The 23,762-nt window shown below is 36.3% G+C and overlaps 1 protein-coding gene across 3 annotated transcripts in view; it reads right to left on the reverse strand.

Moving 5' to 3' along the window:
• The window catches only part of PFKP (phosphofructokinase, platelet), a 43,050-nt gene that overhangs the window by 11,968 nt on the left and 7,320 nt on the right, over window positions 1-23,762 (reverse strand). For 2 of the 3 annotated variants that reach the window (XM_066200431.1, XM_066200414.1), the window contains exons 2-16: window positions 22,857-22,930; window positions 15,443-15,520; window positions 13,021-13,210; window positions 10,378-10,543; window positions 9,670-9,714; window positions 9,467-9,575; window positions 8,921-9,016; window positions 8,091-8,183; window positions 7,599-7,724; window positions 6,959-7,023; window positions 6,189-6,258; window positions 3,823-3,969; window positions 2,894-2,964; window positions 2,360-2,447; window positions 1,337-1,489 (exon numbers count right to left, since the gene is read on the reverse strand). In XM_066200431.1, the coding sequence (XP_066056528.1) occupies window positions 1,337-1,489; window positions 2,360-2,447; window positions 2,894-2,964; window positions 3,823-3,969; window positions 6,189-6,258; window positions 6,959-7,023; window positions 7,599-7,724; window positions 8,091-8,183; window positions 8,921-9,016; window positions 9,467-9,575; window positions 9,670-9,714; window positions 10,378-10,543; window positions 13,021-13,210; window positions 15,443-15,520; window positions 22,857-22,930 (1,571 nt within the window). The remainder of the gene's footprint in view (window positions 1-1,336; window positions 1,490-2,359; window positions 2,448-2,893; window positions 2,965-3,822; window positions 3,970-6,188; window positions 6,259-6,958; window positions 7,024-7,598; window positions 7,725-8,090; window positions 8,184-8,920; window positions 9,017-9,466; window positions 9,576-9,669; window positions 9,715-10,377; window positions 10,544-13,020; window positions 13,211-15,442; window positions 15,521-22,856; window positions 22,931-23,762) is intronic. The other variant, XM_066200423.1, reaches the window with a different exon arrangement.

Below are 23,762 nucleotides of genomic sequence, written 5' to 3' on the forward strand. Positions count from 1 at the left end.
GCAGTAGAGACTGATTACAATATATTCCCTTTGCATGAAATAACCTATAAAAAGAAGTCAGTTTGGTTAACAAAGTTTATGAAGATGAGAGAAAAAGGAAAGCAGATGTTATTATGCACAATCATTTTACTCACCTCAGTTCGTTATCAGTCATTTTGGAGGGATATTTTTATTTACCAGAACTGGAAACAAGATCAACATTTATAACCCAAGTTGTCTATAAAGAACTCATGCAACAAACTTTAGTTAGCTTACAGTCTTATTCAAGGCAATATTTCAGGAAACTGATATTTCCTAGCTGAAGGGTTTCTTTCCATGAAGTTAAAATTATTTATGTCAGAACAGTTAAAAAAAAAAAAAAAAGAAAATGATGGTAGTGCATTTAAAGTTGGCGGCATCTGAAGAACCCTTGAAATGAAAAAGCTATCATGATTAAAATTTTTGAACACATTTAAGTGATAAGAGAACTGTAATTTCATTTTCAAAAGCAACTTGAAATTCTTTTTGTCTAACTGACTATGCTTTCCGTTCAACTGAGATTAGTATTAGAGAACTGAAGAATGGCTGGGGTTGGAAGGGACCTCTGGAGATCATGTACCCCAAGTCCCTGTCAAGGCAGGATCACCTGAGCAAATGACACAGGAACAATCCAGGAGGGTTTGGATTATCTCCACAGGAGACTGCACAACCTCCCTGAGCAGCCTTCTCCAGTGCTCTATCACACTCAAAGTAGAGAAGGTTTTCCTCCTAAGAGATTAAACATTCAATTTTTACTCTACGTTATATTACTGGATTTGATTTTTTAAAAAATACTTAACATGTATCAACCCTTTTAATTAAATCTGTTATTAGCAGAATAAATGTAATGTCAATTATTAGAAAAATATGGATTTTACATATTCTCTTAGAGGAGTAAAGATGCTCATAACTAACCATATACTTCTCAACAGAGCAACTTTCCTTCAGTGTTTCTTGCAGCTGGGTATACTATAACTCCACATAATAAGAAAAAGGATTTTTTTCCTTTCTACAGTGCAAATGATCATCAAGTCTCAGCTTTAGGTTTCTTTCTTTCTTATACAACAACAGATGCCATCTTATCTTGCACTTAAAAAATTCAGACATTGTTGTAGTTTCAGCAGAAATTAAATGGAAGCATTTAGGATCCCAGACTTCCTCTTTTCTAAAGTGGTGTCATGACTGTGGCTATATCAAGTAATTATAATTTCCCAGATCGCATTTCTGAAGTTCTGGTCTACAAAAATATCCAATTGTAGCCAATTGAGTAAGTTTAAACTACTGCTTTGTTAGTATGCACACACAAGAGCAGACTTACATCAGTTATAGTGTTCAGAGCAGTATCTGCACCAATGCTGAAATCTGAACCCGGTACATTATTGGAAACAGTTGCAGGAACCATAACCATTGGAACACAGAATTCGTCATATTTCTCCCGGGCAGCTGACAATTCCAGAAGTCCAAGGTAAGCCTGTTGGGCACAGGCATCAGGTGAAAAATTAGGATGAATAAAGTAAGGGCAGAGTTGGGAGTGACAAAATGAGAAGGGCCACAGGGGAAGCCATTTCTACCACAGCACACTTCAGCAAGTCAGAGCACTAAGGAACAACTAAAATCTAACACAGACAAAAAAGAAAGCATTAGAAATAGGCATACATTTAAAAACAATAAATAGAACTTACGTTCTCTTGAAAATAAATAATTTAGACACAAAATGTTGGTTTTCAAACAAAACAAACTAAGTTCCCCAATCTTCAGGTACTGTTACTCCTGATTTAAAAATCTTAATATTCCTGAATTAGGGTCATAGCTAACAGCTTGGGCAAAAAAAGGAAGGTACATCCTTTATCCAGAAGCAAAGAGCACATTCTTCTCTGCAAAGAGTAGGCAAAATACTTTCCTGAATAAAAATTTCAAAAATTAATTGGTTTTTTGAAACAAAAAAATATTTCTCTAGATCCATTACGGATTTGGACATGCACTATGTGAGAAGAGTGGCTTAAATAAGGAACCATAGTACAATTTCTACTAGAGTCAAGAACTTCTGCAAGGATTCACTGCAGAAGTTATTAATTTATTTTAATACAAAAAACTATAACACTCTCTCATTTATCCATTTAGCACATCTGTTTGGCAGTTTTAGTCACGGTCTTGAATGCCAGCTTGCCAGAGAACCACTGACTGATTCCACACTTACGATTCTAAACGCTATCTATGTCATGCATCATACAGAGATACAGTCAAATGCACCTTACATGAAGATTGGGTAAAAATTGAAAGAGGCTATTAATTTTGTTCAGAATTCTACTCTACTTAGACATAATTAGACATTTCAGTGTACCTCAAATCCACCAATAACCATAAGGGCGTTAATGTTGTTAGTGCGCATCTGCTCAGCAATCTTCTCCAAATATTTTGCAGGAAGAGTACTAAAATCATTAAACCAGAAGAAAAAAACAATTTACAGACTGCAAAGCACTAAGAACTCATTACTAAGCTGAAACCATAAAGTGAGCAGGCAACACAATGGTTTTTGTTTTACATATTTATCCATACAAGTAACTCTTCCAGAAAAACAACTAGCAATCATGTCAAGTGTAAAGAAACTGTAGGTTTGCCATCCTTGAAAGTGTAAAGACGCCAGGAAATTTTTAAGTTGAGACCCCAACTCACACTCTTCAGAGCTGGTTCAGTACTATAAAGATACCAAAGTTGGAGAACAAGGATTTGAACAAAAAAACAAAAAACAACACCCCAATGTACAAAAATTGAGCACTTAAAAACACTCTGTGGAAAGAAAAGTGCATGGAAGCATACAGAGGTTATATAAAATCCTACAGTTCATCATACCAATTGACAAAAATATTGATGTTACCGTTTTGTACCAAGAATTGATCCTCCTTGACCAGTCCAGCCTCCAACATCTCCCCAGGAAATTTCCTTTATCTTTGAATAAAAGTAAAAAAGGAGATTTTGTTAAGTGATTATCCAATTACTTCTCCTGAGCAACATCAGGTACTACTTCATGAAAAGCTGTTGGAACAAGCTGTTGGGCACTGACATCACTAAAACTAAATGAGGCAGAGAAAGAAAACAGCATCAAGAGCTTAACTCCATTTCTCTCAAATTACTACAATCCCTTTCTGTTCCATTTTTCTTTCTTCTTCCAGACAAGGATGAACCCTGTCTCTGTGTTTCATATTTCGATCCCATTTTCACATCCTCTCCTACTGAATGTGAAGCAAAAAAATCTAATGCCAGGTCTTTGATGTATGTTTTGGGATCTGTGGTTCCAGTCAGGCACAGAAATCATTAGTCTTGTATTCGGTTTCTCTTCAGTACACCAACCAATGCATAATGTTTAAAAACAGGCGAAAAGAATAACCTAACTTAACTAAGAAAAAAAGCTTCCTCCCTCAATAAGCACCATTACAAAGTTTCTTACAGAAAAGGAATACATGGGCAATCTCATTGTTCAGAATCAGGGATTTTTCTGCTGCTCTGTGAAGAAACTACAATATGCTAAACCAATTGACCAAAATTCAAAGGTAGGATTCATCTGAACTGATTCTGTAGCTGTGCAGCATATGATGAGTAACACTCAGCATAAATGACTCTACAGACTTGAATACTTGAGAAATACAATTATAATCTAGGTTTTAAAGATCTGTATGAAATAAAAGCACCTAACAGAAGCAGCTCCCTCAGCAGTTATGACAGAACATACATTCCAAGAACATGAACAAAGGTGGTAGTGTGGGATGGGGTACACAGCACTTTATAATGCACACACATGACACTGACCTTCCCTCTAGCGAACCCTTCGAAACCATCAATGACAGCAAAGATTTTGTGACCTTCAGTCATGCCAACTCTCACTGCAGCCCTCACTGCGGCGTTCATTCCAGCTGCAGGGGCACCCACATTTAAAACTGCCACATTAAAATTAGTCTGCAAGACAAAAATAATATTTAGTAAGGACTTGGACTTCTACACCATAGTTAATTTATACAACATATGCAGTTGCTAAATACTAGAATGCAGGAAAGGAAATTTCAAAGCCCCTAAATATGTTGAAAATTTAAAGTTAACTGGAAGGTGCAGACATATTTCCTCACTTGCAGAATATCAAACAGACAAACAATTTTTTAGAAAAGAATGTTTTTCTTAAATAAGACTTTATCATAGTTTCATTTGGCTTACAAGTTAAATTCTTTAGGTTTTTATATTCTAGTCCAGGTTTGAGAAACATAAAATAGAATCACAGAACGGTTTGGGTTGGAAGGACCATAAAGATCATTTTGTTTCAAGCCCCTAACATGGCCAGGGACAACTTTCACTAGACCAGGCTGCTCAGAGCTCCACCCAACCTGGGCATTGTTATTCAACCACCTTCATGTTACTAAAGCAGAATTTTTTTTTTTTGCAAACACACCAACAGTAGCAAAAGAAAAAAGTAGGAACTGATTCTAGTACCACAGCATTTATGTGTGTATTGTCAGTACAATGCAGAGTGGAACAGACAAGTTTTAAAATTAAGCTATTGGCCAGGTTTTTCAAGCAACTGACAATACTTCAGCAAACAGAAGCACTCAGCATCTTTTCCAAAACCACATATTTTCAGATTATGGAAGTTTTTAAAACATTTCTGAACGACAATTGTAACAATTTGGCCCTGCAGAAGCCATAGAAGTTATTTAGCTTTATTCTGGAAGATGAGAACAAAAAAAACAAAACAAAAAATAGAACAGTTGTTAAGTAATGATCATGGAATCTCATCTGATTAAAAAACAAACAAGCAAACAAAAGCAAACAAAAAAAAAAAACAACCAACCAAACAAAACCTAATCCAACAACAACCCCCCCAAAAAAACACAACAAAAGAGACATGAGCCAGAGTATACATAGTTTTTATGTTTTTTGGTTTTGGTACAATTGAAGGATTGTAGAAAAATGCATTGCAATCACAAACAGCAAAATAAAATGTGTGCAGAAGCACTGCTGAAGAAGAGCATTCAGCTGGCTCTCCTGATCTGATCAGCTTAGCTCTTTCCTCAGTTCCTGTGACATGCTCATTTCACCCACTTTTTAATTCCTATTCAACCTCTTTTAGTGAAGGCACACAGATTTTGTTAGTATGGTCAAATCCAAGTAGTTAGTAATTACATGTGGCCTACATTTCCTTCTAATGCCATTTATGACAGAAGGTATGACAAAAGTATTTTAAAAAAATGCAAAAGCCCAGTGCTAACAATCCTGAATTTGCATTGCTGTAAAAAAAACCTCATCACCCAAACACCTGATCCACCAAAGAAAATCTTAAATATCCACCTAAAAAATCCTGAATTACTTGATCTCTTGAAGGCTAGTCTTAGCTCCTTACTGTATTATCAGTGCAATTTTGCTCCCTAATAATATTGAGAAGCTGCCACCAGTAATCATTACTCAAATATTTATTTGGGAAAAAGATTTCTAGAAAGTGTAACAGCAACATAATTATGCAAATAAGGTAGCAAATGGTCACAAACTACAATTAAAAAAGGAATTAACAAGTGATATCACAGTCACCAACTACGATCAAACACAGAACTATTCAGTAAACTTTTAATAAAAACAAAAAAAAATCCCATCTAAGATGTGTTTGCGCACAAAATTTAGTGTCTGCTTTCTATACACAAATCCAAATTTCCTTATTATATTATGCACAGTGACTTATTATTTCACATAAAGGTGATGCACCTGTCCTCAGTATTGCTTCCCACGAACTCCTGAATTTGCCCTTGTTCTTCAGTGGTTTTACCCTCCAAAAGGAAGACTTAGAATTCTTTTAATATAGAATCTTCCTTTATCTCAAGATTTTCAGAGTCTTAATCATGATCTTAAATATCACCCTCTCTCTCTACATGGTAAGAAACAGAGGGCAAAACAGTAACTATTAGAACCAGACATTGCAACAACTGGGATGAGATGTAAATCCAAGACAGAAAGGAACTGCCTACAGCAATTTTCTAGTTACAATGGCATTTCACTTTAAAAATGTTACTTATTATTAGAATAAACTAGAGTGCTTCAAGCATCTTCATAATATTTAATTTATAAACTATGCTATAGTAGAGGTTTGAAGGGAGTTATTAATAGATCCCAAAAGCAGACATGTATTGCACACTCACCTTTGGAAGCTCAGCATCCGGCTTTTTGTGCGACAGTAATTTGTATGTGTTAAGGTTGTTTTCGAAGCTCCTAAACAAATGAGTAAGTAAGATAAGCAACTAAAATAGTAAAACTTTAAACTCATAGTTAAAGGAACATCTCAATTTTTCAGAAACTTTAACAAACTGGCATGAAATATTAATACCACTGTTACTGCAAATGCAAAACATGGCCAAAACTGTAAATGACTGAACAATGAAAAATATTCAACTCTTTAAGATAAGAGTCATAAAATATAAAACAACTACATGGTTAACAAATTAGTTTTCTAGACTGGGGAGAAAGCATTTTATTATCAAATGACTCGAAACAGAAACCACTCTCCTGACGGGACTGAAGTATACCTCCTCCAACATTACTGCTGGAAAACTACCAGCTACTTACAAACAGGCTCACAGGACTGGCCTCAAATTCATGAATAAACAAACTTATGGTTGCTACCAGTCAGGTCATACAGCACAGCAGCTTTTTGCTCTGTGACCAGTTAGCCTAGGAATAGTCACTAGTCTGACACAGCAGTGAGTTACAGTTTGCTTTGATTTGCATGTTTTATTGAAGGTAAGAATTTCAAATATTCTATTTAGGCAACTCTTCTGTCTCCTCTCCTTCTCAAACCCATAAAACCATACAGTTAGTAAAATATTTTAAATAAAATGTCACATGACAGCATAACAGCAAGGCAACTCAGCTTTTCTACAGCAAATAAACTGATAGAAGCTATAGGTCATACCTTCCACGAAGCCTCACAGCCTCAAGAAATCTTCCCTCATCCATGGCTTTCTGGACTTCTTGAGTCTTGAAAAAAGAAGTTGATTACTCAATATGTTTAAAAAATGCAGGAGGTAGATTATCTCATATATTCCACATATTAATGTATTTCCACAGTGAAAAAAGAAACACTGACAATTTCCTCACTTTATGAGCTACCTCCTCTCACAGCATAAATTACAGGGTACAAGAGAAGAAAGTAGAAACAAATACCTAAAGCTTTCATGGGACAAAGAAATCAATGTATCATTATGCCTTTTCTTTTTTCAGTTTAAACTGAGCAGTTTGCATGCAGAAACCTGACTTGTGTATGACATATAAATGGATGCAAGCATCTGAAGAATTTGTTGTAACAGTAAAAACAGAAGATCTGAGATGAAATTTTAGAACATATTAAGAAGATATGTATTTCCTATTCCTTGATAGTTTGCAAATGAATAGTAACACATAGAGAACACACGTGAACTTCATTACTCATTCTAAAATACGGACAACTGCTGTACACATTCCATCAATGTCCTAATGAGAACAGGCAATTATTGTACATAGTAGTCTGTTGTAGTAGATAAGTAACATAAATTGGTTTTTTGCCAGAGCCTCACCATCTGCACACACTCCATCAGAGGCAGACGGACAGCCTGGTTTCCAGACAGGGACACAACACAGGCAGGGGTATCTGGAGTAGCTTCTAAAAGGGCGAGCACGGCTTCCACACCCATACGACTGGCCTGCAAACACAGAATGTGTGAGTGCCCAAGCAAGCACTGAAATGCGCAAGGCTTCCTATCACAGAAATGGTCCTGATTTCTCCATAACTCAAGCTGACACAAACCACTCCTTGGTAAGGTGAAAAAGTTGTGGGCTGTTAAATACCCATATTACGGACTATTAAGCTTCACATTTTGAACCTAAACATAGATTTCTTCACACAAAGTGCTTCACTACTCTGAGCTGGAGCTATTCAGATGGTCAATGTGTGATAACAATTTGATTTGTCAAGTTAATCAGGTAGAGAACCATCTCGCCCCCAAATAAACAATCAAAATGTAGCTGTCCTGTGTGGTGCCATGAGCAGTTACATTGGGAATACTCACAAGAATTCTGTCAAAAGCCGAAGGGGTTCCACCTCTTTGCACATGACCCAGGATGGTTACTCGGGTGTCAAAACCAAGCCGCTGAACCACAAGCTGCACAGAATTGCAAAATACAGTGGGTTTATCATTATCATTATTTTATATATATGTTAGCATCATGTAACTTAACACCACTTAGTGCTAAATATTACTTCATAAAACTGCTATTCTGAAGGCAAAGGTTTCTCTAAAACTGACAGCTATGGAAAACAGAACTTCACAGTCACAGGACAGATAAACCCCAGGTAAAGCCAAAGAATTATACCTCCTTTCTACCAATGACTATTTCCCAATTTTTTTTTTTTTCTTAATGACCCCTTTAAAAATAAAAAAAAAAAAGCTGAAGAATTCAGCTTAAAAGTTTTCCTAATCTTAGACACCAATGAAACTTTTAGCAAAGCAACCATTTGGACGAGACTTTGTCCAAAGCACACAGTATTACTCACTGTGAGACAGACCAATATTAAAAATTTTATAAGACATGCAAAGTAAAATAGGATTATAAATAGAGATTTGAGCTCATTTCAAACTATCAATTAAGGCACCCATGAAGCAGATGCTTTTGAACTGCTGCGCTGTATTACAAGGAGAAAAGGTTCTAATTAATTGCCACTGAAAACACTGCCCTTTAATTTGACTATGGAATTTTAGATAATAAAGCACAAGCATAAAATACAACTGTGTGATAGGCTATCTTACAGGAACAGATTTTCTCTACAGAAATGTTGTTGTTAACAGTAAGTCCCATCTTAGGAACAGAAATCTTGTGTCATTGGGATGTTGACACTTACATCCTTAACCTTCTCTGATGTTATAGGTTTGTTGTGACAATCAATAGCTCCTTCAGCTACAATAATAATATTCAGCCTTTTCTTTCGTGCACGGTTCTGTAATAAAAATAAAAGCACATTCGTGTAGTTAAAAAAAAAAGAAAAGAGGAACTTACAGCATAATTTTATCATCAATTGCTCTACATTAAGCTGCTAGGATTTGAAGAAACATCTCTTGTACTTGATCACTCATACGTGATGTGTTCTCACACCTTTTCTTTTCATACACGGTTTTTCACTGATGAAGTAAAATGTCTAACACCAAATTACTGAGGAAATGTGCACATACTCCTTATATAGGTATAATTTTATGCAATTCCCAGAGTGGGTCATATGATTGCTCAAAACAATCACAGAGTGCAAGAAAAGAAATCTTCAAGATCAGAGAGAACTCTATGTGACAATGAAACCAACGACTTGCCTTAAGTCCTGATCACACTTTTCAATCACTGCTTTCAAATAAACATCCGCAAAGACATCGGGAATCTCAAACATATTAGAAATTACCTCTGAAAGCTTAACACACATTGAATCTTCCCAGCCTTCTTCTGGTGGGTATTCAGGAATAAACACCCAATCTGCACCACAGGCTAAGGCACTAACCAGAGCTAGATACCTAATAAGCAGAACAAATGATTAGACTTTTATGGTTCAGATTTCTTTCATGATTGTACCTATACAAGACACAAAATGCTGAAGACAATACATACCCACAGTGTCGCCCCATAACCTCCAGAACAAATGTCCTCTGATGGCTGTAAAAATAAGAAAACAAATTAACTGAACACAGTATCATGAAACAGCTTGTGTTTACCATGGTAAACCATGTACCTCATGCACTCAGAATTCCTTAGCAAAACAGAAAAACATTAAGAAAACAAAATTGTTGTCACATTAAACAATATATTTAAAATTAAGTACTTCCAATGCATAATTCATTTTCTCTACTTTCTTGCAAAACATGTATGGGCAGCTATAAGAGAAGATGTGACCCTTTACTGGAAATGTAAATAATGTAGACCCATAGTTAAGAACTGTACTGATATAGCTATATTTTAAAAAAATTGCTTAATTCTTACTGAAATAAAGCTTATATAAGACAGATGCTATTTTTGTACTATTCACGGTGTGTCTGGATCTTCTCTTACAGAGTATGTCTCAAAAAGTCTAAAAACATTAAAAACCAAGTCTGCCCCTAAGGCTGATGCAGTCTCTGTGATGACATACTTCAAGTGCTGCCATGACAGGAATGATGAAAAAGCAGTTGCTAAGTAAAAAAAGAAACCAAGACACTTAAAAGATGCAATCAAAAAGAACTTTCATTTCCCCAGCTACCTACCCACTATTTAAAATGAACTTAAACAAAAGCATAAACATCTGTGTATTTGTTATCAGTCTCTATATTATGCTCAATTTACCTCTGAGCAGTGGTCATGATGGCATCCACAACTTCAATTATTCTGTGCAGAGCTGAGTCAGTACCTATGGTCATATCAGTGCCACAGAAGTCATTGTCTATGGATCCAACCATTCCCACAATGTTAAGGTAAGCATATTTCTTAACAGCCTCTGCATCAATCTTTCCTGTAAAGAAGTATTCAGAGGAAGAACTGTAAGACTATTAAAAAAAAAAATTACACATATTGTTTGGGTGCTCTACTTTTAAAAATTAAACATATCCAAACATTAAATTATGTTTAGATATTTTGGGTAACAAGGTTAGTCGAAACTACAAACAAAAGCCAATCACACATCCAAACAAAAGAATCCTGCACAGAACTCCTTACAATAAGGAAGGAAATAAGAGCTTTTCAGTCCATCTCAAAGTGTCAAATAATTCCCAAGTTTTGTAACCAACCTTAAAAATGATGGTTTCAAGTTAAAACAGTACCATTCAAATTACAGTCTCAGTGTGTAACATGCAATGAAGAAGCAAAACAATGCAAACTGGATGTGGTTATGGGCATATGTAAACAGTTAGAAACCATAATCCAACTTTTGAAGACTTCTCTTTTGCAACACTGAAAGGCTCTGATTTCATGATTAATAAGCAAACAGAACAAAAAAGCTCCTATTCTACATCTTAGCAGTGTCTCCCAAGAGAGCAATAAAAATGCTGCATCATCCAAGAGTTCTAAAGGATCTCAAGGATGAAACACCTTAGCTGCTTAAGCACATAAAACTACCTTAGTATCTGTGGATGGGATGGTAGTAAATATAATGCCAAAATTTTAATATGAGATTCAAGAACTATGTATCAGTGTGTTTAATGTCTACATTACAGAAAAACAGCAGAAACCATAATGAAAAATATAACTGATGTCCATGAAGATCAATATAACATCGTGAAGAAGAATCAAAATGTTTTCTATGAATGTATACCATGCATTACAAACCTCTTCTAGAGCTCCAAATGTGACTTGATATCTGATTGACATATTCTACTTAGATTTCTAAAAAGCCATTGACAAAGTCTTTTGCCAAAGGATTTTGAGGAAACTAAGCAGTCACTGTGTAAGACAGAAGGCTTTTCATAGAGTAAATGATGTGAAACAGAGGGTAAAAAATATGAGGCAGAGGGCAGCAGTAAATGCAAATTCTTGTATCTTAGGAAGGTAACCAATGGAGTTCTACAGGGATCTGCGCTGTTCAACACACTCAGCAATAACCTAGAAAAGGGAATGAGCAGCAAAGTGCCAAAGTTTACTGATCAAACGGAATTATTTTGGATCTAAACGTATGGAGTGTTTGAGAAGAAATGAAGAAGACTAGCAAGACACAGTGAGCAGTAAAGTATCAGATGGAATTCATTGCAGATAAATGTAAACTAAGACACATGAAAAAAATGTACCCTAACATCACAAACAAAATAACACTATTCCCAGCATAACATAATAATGCTGTTTTCATTAATAAATCAGCTTCAATGCTCAACAGCAGTAAAAAAAAAATCAAAATATTAGAAAATATTAGGAAAAGAATAGAGAACAAAACAAAGATCATTATACTACTGTGTAGATCCATGGTTTGCCCTCATCTTGAATACTGGGTGCAGTTGTGGTCCTCCCCACCTCAAAACAGGATAGAACTGGAAAAGGTTCAGAGAAGGGCAACAGAGATGATCAAAGATATAGAACTTACATATAAGGAACAACTAAGCAAACTAGGACTCTTCCATCTAGAAAAAGAGATGATGAAGGGAAAATAAGACAGCTGTAAAATCTTAAGTGGCATGCAGGAAGCAGGATTGATCGTTCATGGTTTACTCTAACACAGAAACTACGGACATCAAATGATCTAGAAGCCAACAGAATCAAAATAAACAGAAGAAGATTCTTCACCATCTTCATTATTCAGCGAAGCTGCAGAACTCCTTGCTACACAATGTTTTCAGCAAAACTCTGTATGCTTTCAAATAGACTGTATATATTCATGGAAGAGAAATTCATTAAGGACTGCTAACAGCATCTGGTTCAGGAAGCCCCGAAGACAGAAATGGATGGAACCTATCAGGGTATTTATGTACCATGAGTAACACATGGCATCAATACAGCATTATTTTACTCTTCCCTATACATTCTCCTGGATTCTATCAAACACAACTACTGGGCTGACTGTACTTCTATCAACAGCCACTTGATGTTCTGATCTTAAACAAACAGTGACATACAGGCAGGAAAGCAACACAATTTGATAGCATACAAATGTGTAGCTTGCTGTAGGAAAGGAATTACCACCTCAGACTGGATATGAGGGCACAGGGCTTTTCAAGCAAAGGTAAGAAGTTCAGATCCTGAAAATGATTCATAGAAGAAAGCCACATAGACTGTTGCCCAGTAATTTATTTGGCCTTTTTTGGACCTTTATGATACTCATGAGTGGATGCACAGAAACCAAAAGCTATTACCCTATGCAGAACCACACAATGTCCTAGAATCAATGCATTTTGATTTTTAAACTTTAGAAATACCCTCTGGATACAATCTGCACACCTACAGCTGGGGTTCATAACTTCCCTGCAGACTGGAGGGGAAGTCTAGGGGGCATGAAGGCACCCTCACCTTTCTGTGCCAGCTCTTCCAGCAGCCCACTCCACTCCTCCCTGAAGAGGTTGGCGCCGGTCAAGCTGCCGTCGCCGCCGATGACGCAGAGGTTGGTGATCCCTCTCTGCACCAGGTTGAGGGCGGCCTGCAGGCGGCCCTCGCGCGTGCGGAAGGGTTTGCAGCGCGCGCTGCCGATCACGGTGCCTCCCTAGGACAGGGAAGAGCAGCACTTTTAGCTTATGATCCAGTGTATTACTATGCATTTCTCAGATGGATTAATGATGAGTTTTTTGCAGCGTAACCTCCGTCTTTTAATTTTACAGTGAGGTAAAGTAATGATAAAGAAAATGTTATCAAACCTGTGGGAATTTATGTTCAAGAGCAGATACACACACAAGGGAAAAACAAAAAGAACACTCAAAAATGACTGATAGAGCAACTCTGGAAGGAAAATGTTAAATTACATGTGATTAATTTTAACAGCATTATAATAAATAGGTTGCTACTTACATTAACTGGCAAGAGTAAAAGTGATAAATTAACTAGTTAAGCATTTGGAATAATTTGCCTCAGGGTGGTATTTTTCCCCCTAGTATCACGAGATACAAAAACAGTAAGATAAAAAAATGGATCCCTGAAATTCGTAATTAGCATTCATTGCCATTTCACAGAATTATGGAAATAACTGCCTTCAATTCCTTGTAGATTAGACTAATGCTACATTTACTGTTTTATTATCTGTTTCATTTATTAATATGAATTAAGAGGTTTCTTTTGGAAATGGTGGTGGTCATTCTTAAAAATAACTGAACTGCCCTGTCAATGAAAACTGCTGGGTGTCTTGCTGGACACACATTATTTACACATCTTCTGTTTATGTTGTTCAGTCACTCAAGAAGTTTAATTATTGCCTTATTCACAGTAAAAAGTATTATCAGTTAAGACTGAAAAAACTATTTTTTTTTTTCCTGCAAACAAATCTGGAGATGATTACATCACTTTTGCAGAAACATTCCCTTCACTGTAACTGGTAGTAAATCTGTCACATCTATCTAAATTTGAACTTCAAATCTGCGATGGCTGTACTGACACGATTTACCCAATCAATAGATGTTTCATCTCTCAGGCCAGTTTGCCATCTGTACTGCATGGCTGCTAGTGGAAAGAAAAAAGAAAGTGGAACAGAATTCAGCTGTCTCCAGACAAGAAGGCAGATAGGTACATACACAGAAGCTAAAAAAAAAACTAGGACTAAAAAAGGTCTCTAAAACGAAGTATTTTCATACTTAGAAAAAACAGCTGTAGGAGGAGAAGAAACTGTACTTGAAACAAAGTGCTACTTGCTCTGAATAAACAGAAATATACAATGGGCTGAAAAACCTTTCTCATCAAAACAACTAAACACATTCCGTAAGATACATGCTGAGGTTCATTGTTGGTCTGTGGAATTACCAGCTATAAAGCACAGAAAGATGTGTTTCTTTAATACTGCATATGTACAGGAGCCTACATCCTTCTCCTAACTATGCACTTGTGCGGCTTGGGCAAGAGAACTCAATTTTCCTGTCATCGTAAGAGGCATCTGGATGATGCTCTTAGTCATATTTTTTAGTTTTAGGATTCAATTATCCTTATGGGTCCCTGTCAATTGATACATTCTATGATTCTATTTACAGATTCTGCAAGATAGACGTGGGGGAAAAAAGAAGAAAAGAAAAACAAGCAAACATGGGACAAAATACCTCACAGGACTCCAGGGCATTGGTTTTTTAAAAAAAATTAGCTCTACTAAGTTCATTAACTTTACAAAAAACTCCAAAGAAACCCATGCTTCACCTGGAGGTAGTTTTCAGAAAGCCTGGCAAGCAGTGAGGCCTCTTCGCCAAACATAGCACCTGCTCTGGAAGAGGTAACAACATTACCATGCTGAGCAAAAGCTGAGGAGTTCCAAATGGCCACACTGCAGAATGTTGTAATAAAAATGTACAAAGTCATTGGCAGTATCTGAGCTCTGTAGAACTGCACTGTAATTACATCCGTTACTATAATTCTCAATCCACTTACAGAGAAAGCCAACAGGGTTTCATAAGAAAGTATTTGCCTTACAAAACACAGCTGTTTCATGTTTTGGGCCTATAATGTCTTTTATTAAATACAGACATGTCAGTATGGCTTTAGGAGGGTAATGACATGTGATGTTGCAAATCTAGAACAAAGGTTTTCAAGATTATTTCTGGACTCCAAGACCACACCAAGATCTTTAGCAAGTGTCAGTCATCCACATTGTAGAAGTCAGTGTCTGCTGGAAGTGGTACATGCTGGACACTGAGTCATCACACAGTTCAAATACATAATTACAGCAGTTGCCTGCATGAAGAATTTTAATTCTTTTGTTTAAATAAAGAGGTTTTGGGTCCCAGTCTCACCCCTTAGCACTTACCACTTGCAGGATACTTGAAACACTTTCCCATGAAACTTCCACAATATTATCACCTCCATCAACCATTCCCTGGTAACCCTGTAAAAGGGAAGGTATTTCATAAGTCTGATTTAAAAAACTACATCGAATTTCCCTTACAGTAATAGTCAACTTGTGCACTTTAATATAACTTTAATTAAAAACACTGAATAAAAAAAATACTCGATTTAAATAAAATAATATTCAAGCAGGTATCACTGCTTCTTTTAAGGGGGGAAAAGGCAAAACAAACCCTCTTCCTAAAGGATCATTTCCAAAAACAACTTCAAGATAAGGTAATACTTAAAACAGATTACACAGCTATTGAATTAGAATGGTACTGTGTTTCTTCTTTATGAATAAATATTCAAGTTTTTTTAAAAAAACTACAACAAACTTTGAAATGCATTATAAAATACATTCGTTAAAAACATAACCTCAGCCTGGGGCCATGAACTTAGAAAATCTTAATAACACATTGTACATTTTTCCCCCCCAGTGCTGGTAATAAGCAAAACAAGATAAAGAGCAATAACCAAATGTTTTTCATGAAAGAACAAGAAATCAGGTGACACAACCTTGGTTTCTTTTTTTTTTTTTTTTTTTTTTTTTGAGGCAGTCACACAATAAATAAAAGACATTTAATAAGAAAAATACAAATTTTTGTGATGCATTCAAGAATTTTCTAATACCTTAACTTAAATGGTCTTCTAAAACTACTGCATACTGTGAGAAGATCTGTACTCATGTGAAAGAAAGAAAACTATCCAGCAAGCAGCTAAGGGGAAGGAAGGGAAGGGAAGGGAAGGGAAGGGAAGGGAAGGGAAGGGAAGGGAAGGGAAGGGAAGGGAAGGGAAGGGAAGGGAAGGGAAGGGAAGGGAAGGGAAGGGAAGGGAAGGGAAGGGAAGGGAAGGGAAGGGAAGGGAAGGGAAGGGAAGGGAAGGGAAGGGAAGGGAAGGGAAGGGAAGGGAAGGGAAGGGAAGGGAAGGGAAGGGAAGGGAAGGGAAGTGAAATTGTAGGTTAGATATATGGAGGAAGGAGGAGGAGGAAGAGGAGGGGAAGGAGAAGGAGAAGGAGAAGGAGAAGGAGAAGGAGAAGGAGAAGGAGAAGGAGAAGGAGAAGGAGAAGGAGAAGGAGAAGGAGAAGGAGAAGGAGAAGGAGAAGGAGAAGGAGAAGGAGAAGGAGAAGGAGAAGGAGAAGGAGAAGGAGGAGGAGGAGGAGGAGGAGAAGGAGAAGGAGAAGGAGAAGGAGAAGGAGAAGGAGAAGGAGAAGGAGAAGGAGAAGGAGAAGGAGAAGGAAAAGGAGAAGGAGAAGGAGAAGGAGAAGGAAAAGGAAAAGGAAAAGGAAAAGGAAAAGGAAAAGGAAAAGGAAAAGGAAAAGGAAAAGGAAAAGGAAAAGGAAAAGGAAAAGGAAAAGGAAAAGGAAAAGGAAAAGGAAAAGGAAAAGGAAAAGGAAAAGGAAAAGGAAAAGGAAAAGGAAAAGGAAAAGGAAAAGGAAAAGGAGCAGTCAAGTTCTAAGTCTGGAAAACCTTAACTGACTGACATCAGAATAAAACTGGAATTACCATTTAACTTTTTGACATTTATTTAAATCCACAGGGAAAATCGTAACATGTTAAAGAAAATAAACAAAAGAACTACTAAAGAAAAATAACCATGACAATGTTTACGTCTCCATTTTTAGATTATGTGTACCTATTCCCCACACCAAGGAATAATTAGTTAATATTTTTTCTCTGTGCCGTTTTTTCAATTATAAGTCAGGAATTAGAAGAAGAAGGGCATTCAGAAAACAGCAAAACTGACATTATAAACTGGAGAAATTTAATTTGGCACAATTCAGAGTATGTGCAGGATTACTCAATAAACAGTAACTTGGAAACATACCAAGCCTAAAGTGTCTTAGTATTCATACAATGTTTATGGTTTTCTGTGTCAAACTTTTGAGTCCTCACCAGCATGAGAAAATAAGAATGTAAAGATAACCTGGATACAGCAAAGTATAAGTTACTCAATTAGTCGTTTTAGGATTCCAAGGGGAAAGCATGAAAGTTTCTGCTCAGTGAGACTCAACTGATTAATTTAGTGATAATATGATCAAGCAATAGCAAAAAAATCCAGATGGAAAACTACCTATGTCTCTAATTTGTGCCATCCAACAGACCTTTTCAATATTCTGTACATTCTCCAGATAACTCTGACATGAATGTAATGCATACACATAGAATGGCGTGGGTTGAATGTGTTGAACGAAAGATCATCAACTTCCGATTCCCCAGCCATGAGCAGGGACATCTCCCACAGGCTGCTCAATCCCCACCTGGCCTGGAACACTGCCAAGGTTGGGGCATCCACATCTTCTCTGGGAAACCTGATCCAGTGACTCACCACTCTCACAGCAAAGAATTTCCTCCATACATCTAACCTACATTTCCACTTTTTCAGTTTGACCCCATTACTCCTTGTCCCATCACTACAGTTCCTGGTGAACTATCTTCCCACTTCCCTTGTGGGTACCTACATACAGGACATACTATTTGTATGCTAATGCATACACAGAGTGACTTGAAGAGCTAAGCCATTATTTGTACAATTTGTTCAAAATCAGAGCAAAGTGGAAAGGGAATAATGCTTAATCTACATATCAACTTTTTAAAAAAATCCCCCTCAGATAAAGTGCAAAGATCCTCAGAAAGAAAAGTAAGCTTGATGATGGCTAATAAATTACTAAATTCATTCATCACCAGCTTTACTGGTTTGCTTTTCTTTTAAACACAGAATTCTATGTTCCTTATATCATACAGTAATGGAGTGAAAGCTTTTCCTATAAGTATTTCTATTGGTAACTACAATATCCCAAGAGATCCACTGGCAATAAATCCTGAAAGTGTAGTGTAATGTTGCATCTTAATTCAGTTTGTAACACTGACTACAGTAAACAGCACTGAGAGCTGACAAAAAAGTACACAATTTGTGTGTGCTCAAGTCATTCACCTTCCATTTTAACTTGAGAGGAAAAACAAAAGCGCATCCAAAGAAGTATTACGTATAGGAAACACATAAATAAATAAGGTAGATGGAATAAAATTCCAAATTTTCAGATTACCGAATCTAAAACAGAAAAAAGCAAAGAGATAAAATAGTAGCCTAAGTTGTCTGTAAGACATGAAACACCTCATAGCTAGGCTAAGAATGAGCTATGACCCAATCCTGCACCGTATTTCTTTGAAGTAGAAAGAATTTGTGCATTTTGGTCAGGAGTCTGTATCTGTGCAGGCAAGTGAGAACTGGGGATGCATTAATAATTCCTCCCACTACAAGGCAAGGGCACGGAACCTTTGGAATTGTGATCTGTTTGAACTTTTATATTAAATTTTCCTAATTCAGCTGTTTGCCAAGTATGTGTACACTACCTCTGAATAAGGTAGACAGAACTGTCACATTGTTTTCCACACCATTAAAAGATACAAGCTATAGAATTAGAAGAGTTTTCTAGAAAAGCTATTCGGGAAAAAAATTAATTACTAATTACAATTGAAGCATTAATGTTGATGATTTCCATTTATTGTTTTAGTTATGTAAACACTGATGAGTACTGGACAATGTATGTTTGAAGGTTCACCACTGTTCCAATAGTATGGTTACCAAAAATCACTGGTAGATGTGACTACAGACCTTAATATAAGGGTAGGAATCTGACACTTTACATTAACAAAGTAAATTCTTACTTAGATCCTAAAAATAAAGGAGCTTGGGTACTGAGATATTAAAACTGTAGGGCAAGAATGGAAAAAATGAACTGTCAAAAATACAGCCAGCACAGTTTGTGAAGATCAGCTCCATTTTATGTTTAGTACTTCAGGTACCCAAAATCTAAATATTCAAAGAACAAGAAGAAATCTCTGTGGGTCCAATGTCCACAGGGTACATTCACAGACACTGCACCTCCAGGAGAGCGTGCCAGGAGCAAACAGGGCTTCCAGCCTGAACTCTAAAGACAAAAGCTTTTGAAAAAGAATGAGCCATTTTCTGATGTGCTACATTTGGGGCTTTAACAGTTATGTCAATTGACTTACTGAGAATTCTTAGCCATTGCTCAACAACATCAAATACTATTGCCACTGAGTGCACAAACCACCACAGAAAAGACATGAAGTTTTCCTCACAGAAATCCATGACTGCCGTACCATTGCACTCCCAATGCTGGCCTCTTGAGAAAAAGACTCTTAATCAAGATGAAGAATCTAAAAGCTCCATAGCTTAGTAGCAAGAGCACGCATCCACTGGGAACTATGTGCTTCAATCCTGGAAAAAGGGCAGGTTATTTGTACAAATATTCAAGACCTCAAGTTTCTCAAATGAGTTGCCATAAATGAGAGGCATCACTTTTTCTTGCCATTCTCAATTAAAAAGGAGAAACAAGACAAAACAAAAAATCAACCTGACTTTTACAGCTTCTGATTAGTGAAAAAAATTCAACTAGCCCCCTAGAGCAGCCTGATACTCTACACATACCTCCAGCTCCTACATTTTCATACCAGGAGTGAAAGTAATCCATGGATATTCAAACTTTAATTCAGACTGGAGTAGATTTCAGGGAAAATGAGATGATAGTCAAGAAGGGTAACTACAGACTAAAATAAAATATTATAAAATACAAAACTGTGAAGCTAGCACAACTTTATACATTTGCAATTAACAGCAAAATTTTGAAACACGCTAACTTCAGTGAATTAAGATACACAAGGTTTTTTAATTTTATAGCCATAAATTTACAGGTTTTATATAAATGATAAAAAAGATATATAAGAAATTAGAGCTTTTATATAAATTATCTTCTAGTTTTCATTCTCACATGAGCTTACTCTTTTTTTCCTTTTGGGACTTGAAGTCCAAATAGGCCATGAATTCCAATATGTAACTGGTTTTTTCTCTGGGCTTTTGTAAAACCTATTTTAAAAATGCTAGAAAATTAGATCTAATTTGTTACCAATTTTAATTCATTTATCTCAGTAATCTTTTATCACAAGATGAAGAAAAATAGAGTTAGGAAAACAGAGTTACTTTTTTACTTAGAACATAGAACTAGTGCCGGCCACAGCTGTAGAAGACAGATGGTTTTGCAGTGCAAAAAAAGTTCATATGACAGACATAGCTACAAGAGAAATAGAGCGTATGATGACTACAGCAACATAAGCCTGAAAAGGCTGAGACCTTTAACTCAATTTCTGGTCTGAATAAAAATACCTTTTTTCTTCTTTTGAATATTGTCACTTCAGGTCTTTCCATCACTTTTTCAGAGCAGCTTTAATACGAGTAACGCTTTACCCTGACCCATGTGTTACAATGCTCAAAGGGTAGGCTTAAGATACACTATTCTCTTTGTTTAACACACTCAAGTCACACTCAAACTGTAACTCAGAAGGAACACCTTATTAAAAGCATTAAATAACTCAAACTATACCCAAAAATACATCTCCTCTTCATACACCACGCGAAGACTTATAACAGGGAACATTAGTGACCAGTCTCCAAAGAGGATTTTTACCTTCATTACACTTGTCACCTTCATTTGTTTGACATTTCAAAGGGGTAAAATAAAACAGCTGTTTCATTTTAGTGCTTGCAACCCTGTTTCTCTGAAGTACTTGTAGGCATTGTGAAAGAAAACTGACTTCATGTTTCAATTACCACCAGTCAGAGATGAACAAAGCTCAGCATTCAGTATTTTACGAAACACAGAACTGAATGGACTAACCTAGAAGCAAAGACATTTTTCAGAGCCCATGCTTGCAGTGAAATGTGCATTTCCTGGGAGACCCTACTGTTACATTGAAAACCGAAGGACAGTATTTATGGGAAACTCAAAATTCTCAACATTAACTTATTTTTTACAATCACTTTTCATTCAAAATTATCTCTGACTTAAGACTGGCCAACTCTACCAAACATAGGAACACCCTAACTTAAATAGTGCTATTTTGATAAGTTCAGAAAAAAAAAATATTCAAAATTCTCTCGAAACTTATCACTCTGTGATACCAAATACGTTTAAAAGGTGAAAAAATATGGCAATTCTTGACTTAAGCCTAATTAAAAAATAAATTCAAATCCAAGTTCTGGCCTTAAAGATGTCCAAAACTCCCTCCTTACTTCCAGAGAAGTATCTGACCCATTTCAGTGAGGCGGCAAAACAGCTGAACACTGAAGGAATTCCAGAGATTGGAATTGGCTAATGTAATTAGCACAAACTAAGTATTCAGAGCAACTTGTTGCAGCACAGTAGTAGGAAAGAATTTTGGAGCACAGTCCTCTGCTTATTTGCATTTCAATATACTTTGCATCTCATTAGTAAATGAGCTATAGAAACAAGCAGACAGGGAAAAATGATAAACAGCTACTTTTTAAAGATAAATTCTGTATTTGCCATGCACAAAACGAAAACCAAAGTATTTTCTGAGCACTTCTATGAATTCTAGTACTCCATATTAAAGTTAGACTTAACTGGGGACAGACCGAGCTTCCCCCTGTATCAGTCTTTTATTATGATTTGTAATAATCTTGAGCCACTCATGAGCTGTACAGGAATTCCAGTGGGAACAGAATCAATATATTTACTGTATTGTTTAACCTACAAAACTTGTATAAAAACTGAAAGTGTCCTTTATAAGGAAGTCTAACTTAAACAGTCTTCCAGAAAGACAAATAGGAGCATCACCTTGCATTGACATTAAACTTGTCCCATCTTTTTTGCTTTTTGCACATAAATTTACGATCTTTCTGCACATAAAGTTACAAATTTCAACCACAAAATTGTGATGTCAGGACAGACCAATGATGGTCAAGTTTCTGATGTGTTTTTTTGTTTGTTGGTTGAGTTTCTTCAGTTGCAACTTTCTACCTATAAGCCAGGGCCAAGATGGCACCAGTGCCACAGTATTCTTGATCAAAACCAAGCTGTGCAACCTGTGAAACGAGGGTGAGGATACATCCTTGTCATACTCTAGGAAAATGGACTCAAATGATTAAGAATCAGTAGTTTAACCATGTTTAGGAAAATATTTATGAAATACAATAAGTGGGGCCAAACGTCTAACAAGTTCACAGATATGTAACTCACTGCAGGGTGACAACTACCTTTGGTTTTCTTTGCCTTCAAGTCTTCGGTGGCACATAATGAATTCCCTATGTTTAAGAAATTACTTTTAAATTACATAGTTTTAGAATATACCTTGTGAGACATAAATTTCCATAAAAATAAGAAGTACTAAATAAAAGACACAATGAAAAGGAATGGCACCTCTTATAATTTCTATTATTTACTCTCCATGTTGTTTCTACAAAAACTCAAGTTTAGTCAGAAGACAAAATACAGAATGAATGAAACAAAAACTAACCTCATAAATAAAATAGACTTTGGCATTTACATAGATTCCCATGCGTACTACTGCGCGCACAGCAGCATTCATACCTGGGAAGAAAAAGCAAAATCACACTGTTATAGTCATCCAGCATTTTCTGCGCACCAAAAATATTCAGTGTCTGCAAAATAAAAGGAACATTAATTCACTCCTAAAGAAAGACAATGACCAGCATCCATTAAAACTGAAATTTGCTTAATGACAGTGCAAGCAGTCCATGAGCATGAAGGGTTCAGAACTATTCTTTGTTACAATAATTATGTGAATGCCAGTGTGTGTGTTAATCAAGAGATTAAATTGCTGCTGACTGTAAAATAGCATTGTAAAAGTTACAGCTACTGAACAACAAAGTAAATTAATTTTGCAATAATGGTTAGTTTCAGTCTGAAATGCAAAACATTCAGCGAGTTAAAATTCAGCTTCTTCAAATGAGAAATTATATTTGAACAGTTTTTCTGAGATTTCCAAAATAACACAGATGTAAATACAGCATTTTGTGGGGAGCAGAGCCAAAGTTCACGTGGACAGATGCTCACTTAAAAAGAAAAGAGTAGAAGTAAATTAACATAAATAATGTTACATTGACTCATTTGACAGAAAAGCCGCTGAACACCACTTTGGTCCCGAAAATGCAAGGTCTGTCTGGAATTCCTTGCTCACAGACATCTGACAAATTATACTCCTGAAAAATCTTCCACTAAAGTCCCATGGTCAAACACTTAACCTCCTGAGCAATAGTGGAAATCCCACTGGTCCCTCTGCACAGGCCAAATAAATTTCTGTTATAACTCATCCCTTCAGATACTGCATTACCTCGCCCATTATTCGGGAACTTTCTGAAACTAATCAACTAATTGCTTCCACACCACTAAAACAGACATA

This window comes from Chamaea fasciata, unplaced genomic scaffold, assembly GCF_029207755.1.
Source record: "Chamaea fasciata isolate MVZ Bird 193981 ecotype frontalis unplaced genomic scaffold, bChaFas1.0.hap1 SCAF_1, whole genome shotgun sequence".
Classification (NCBI taxonomy): domain Eukaryota; kingdom Metazoa; phylum Chordata; class Aves; order Passeriformes; family Sylviidae; genus Chamaea; species Chamaea fasciata.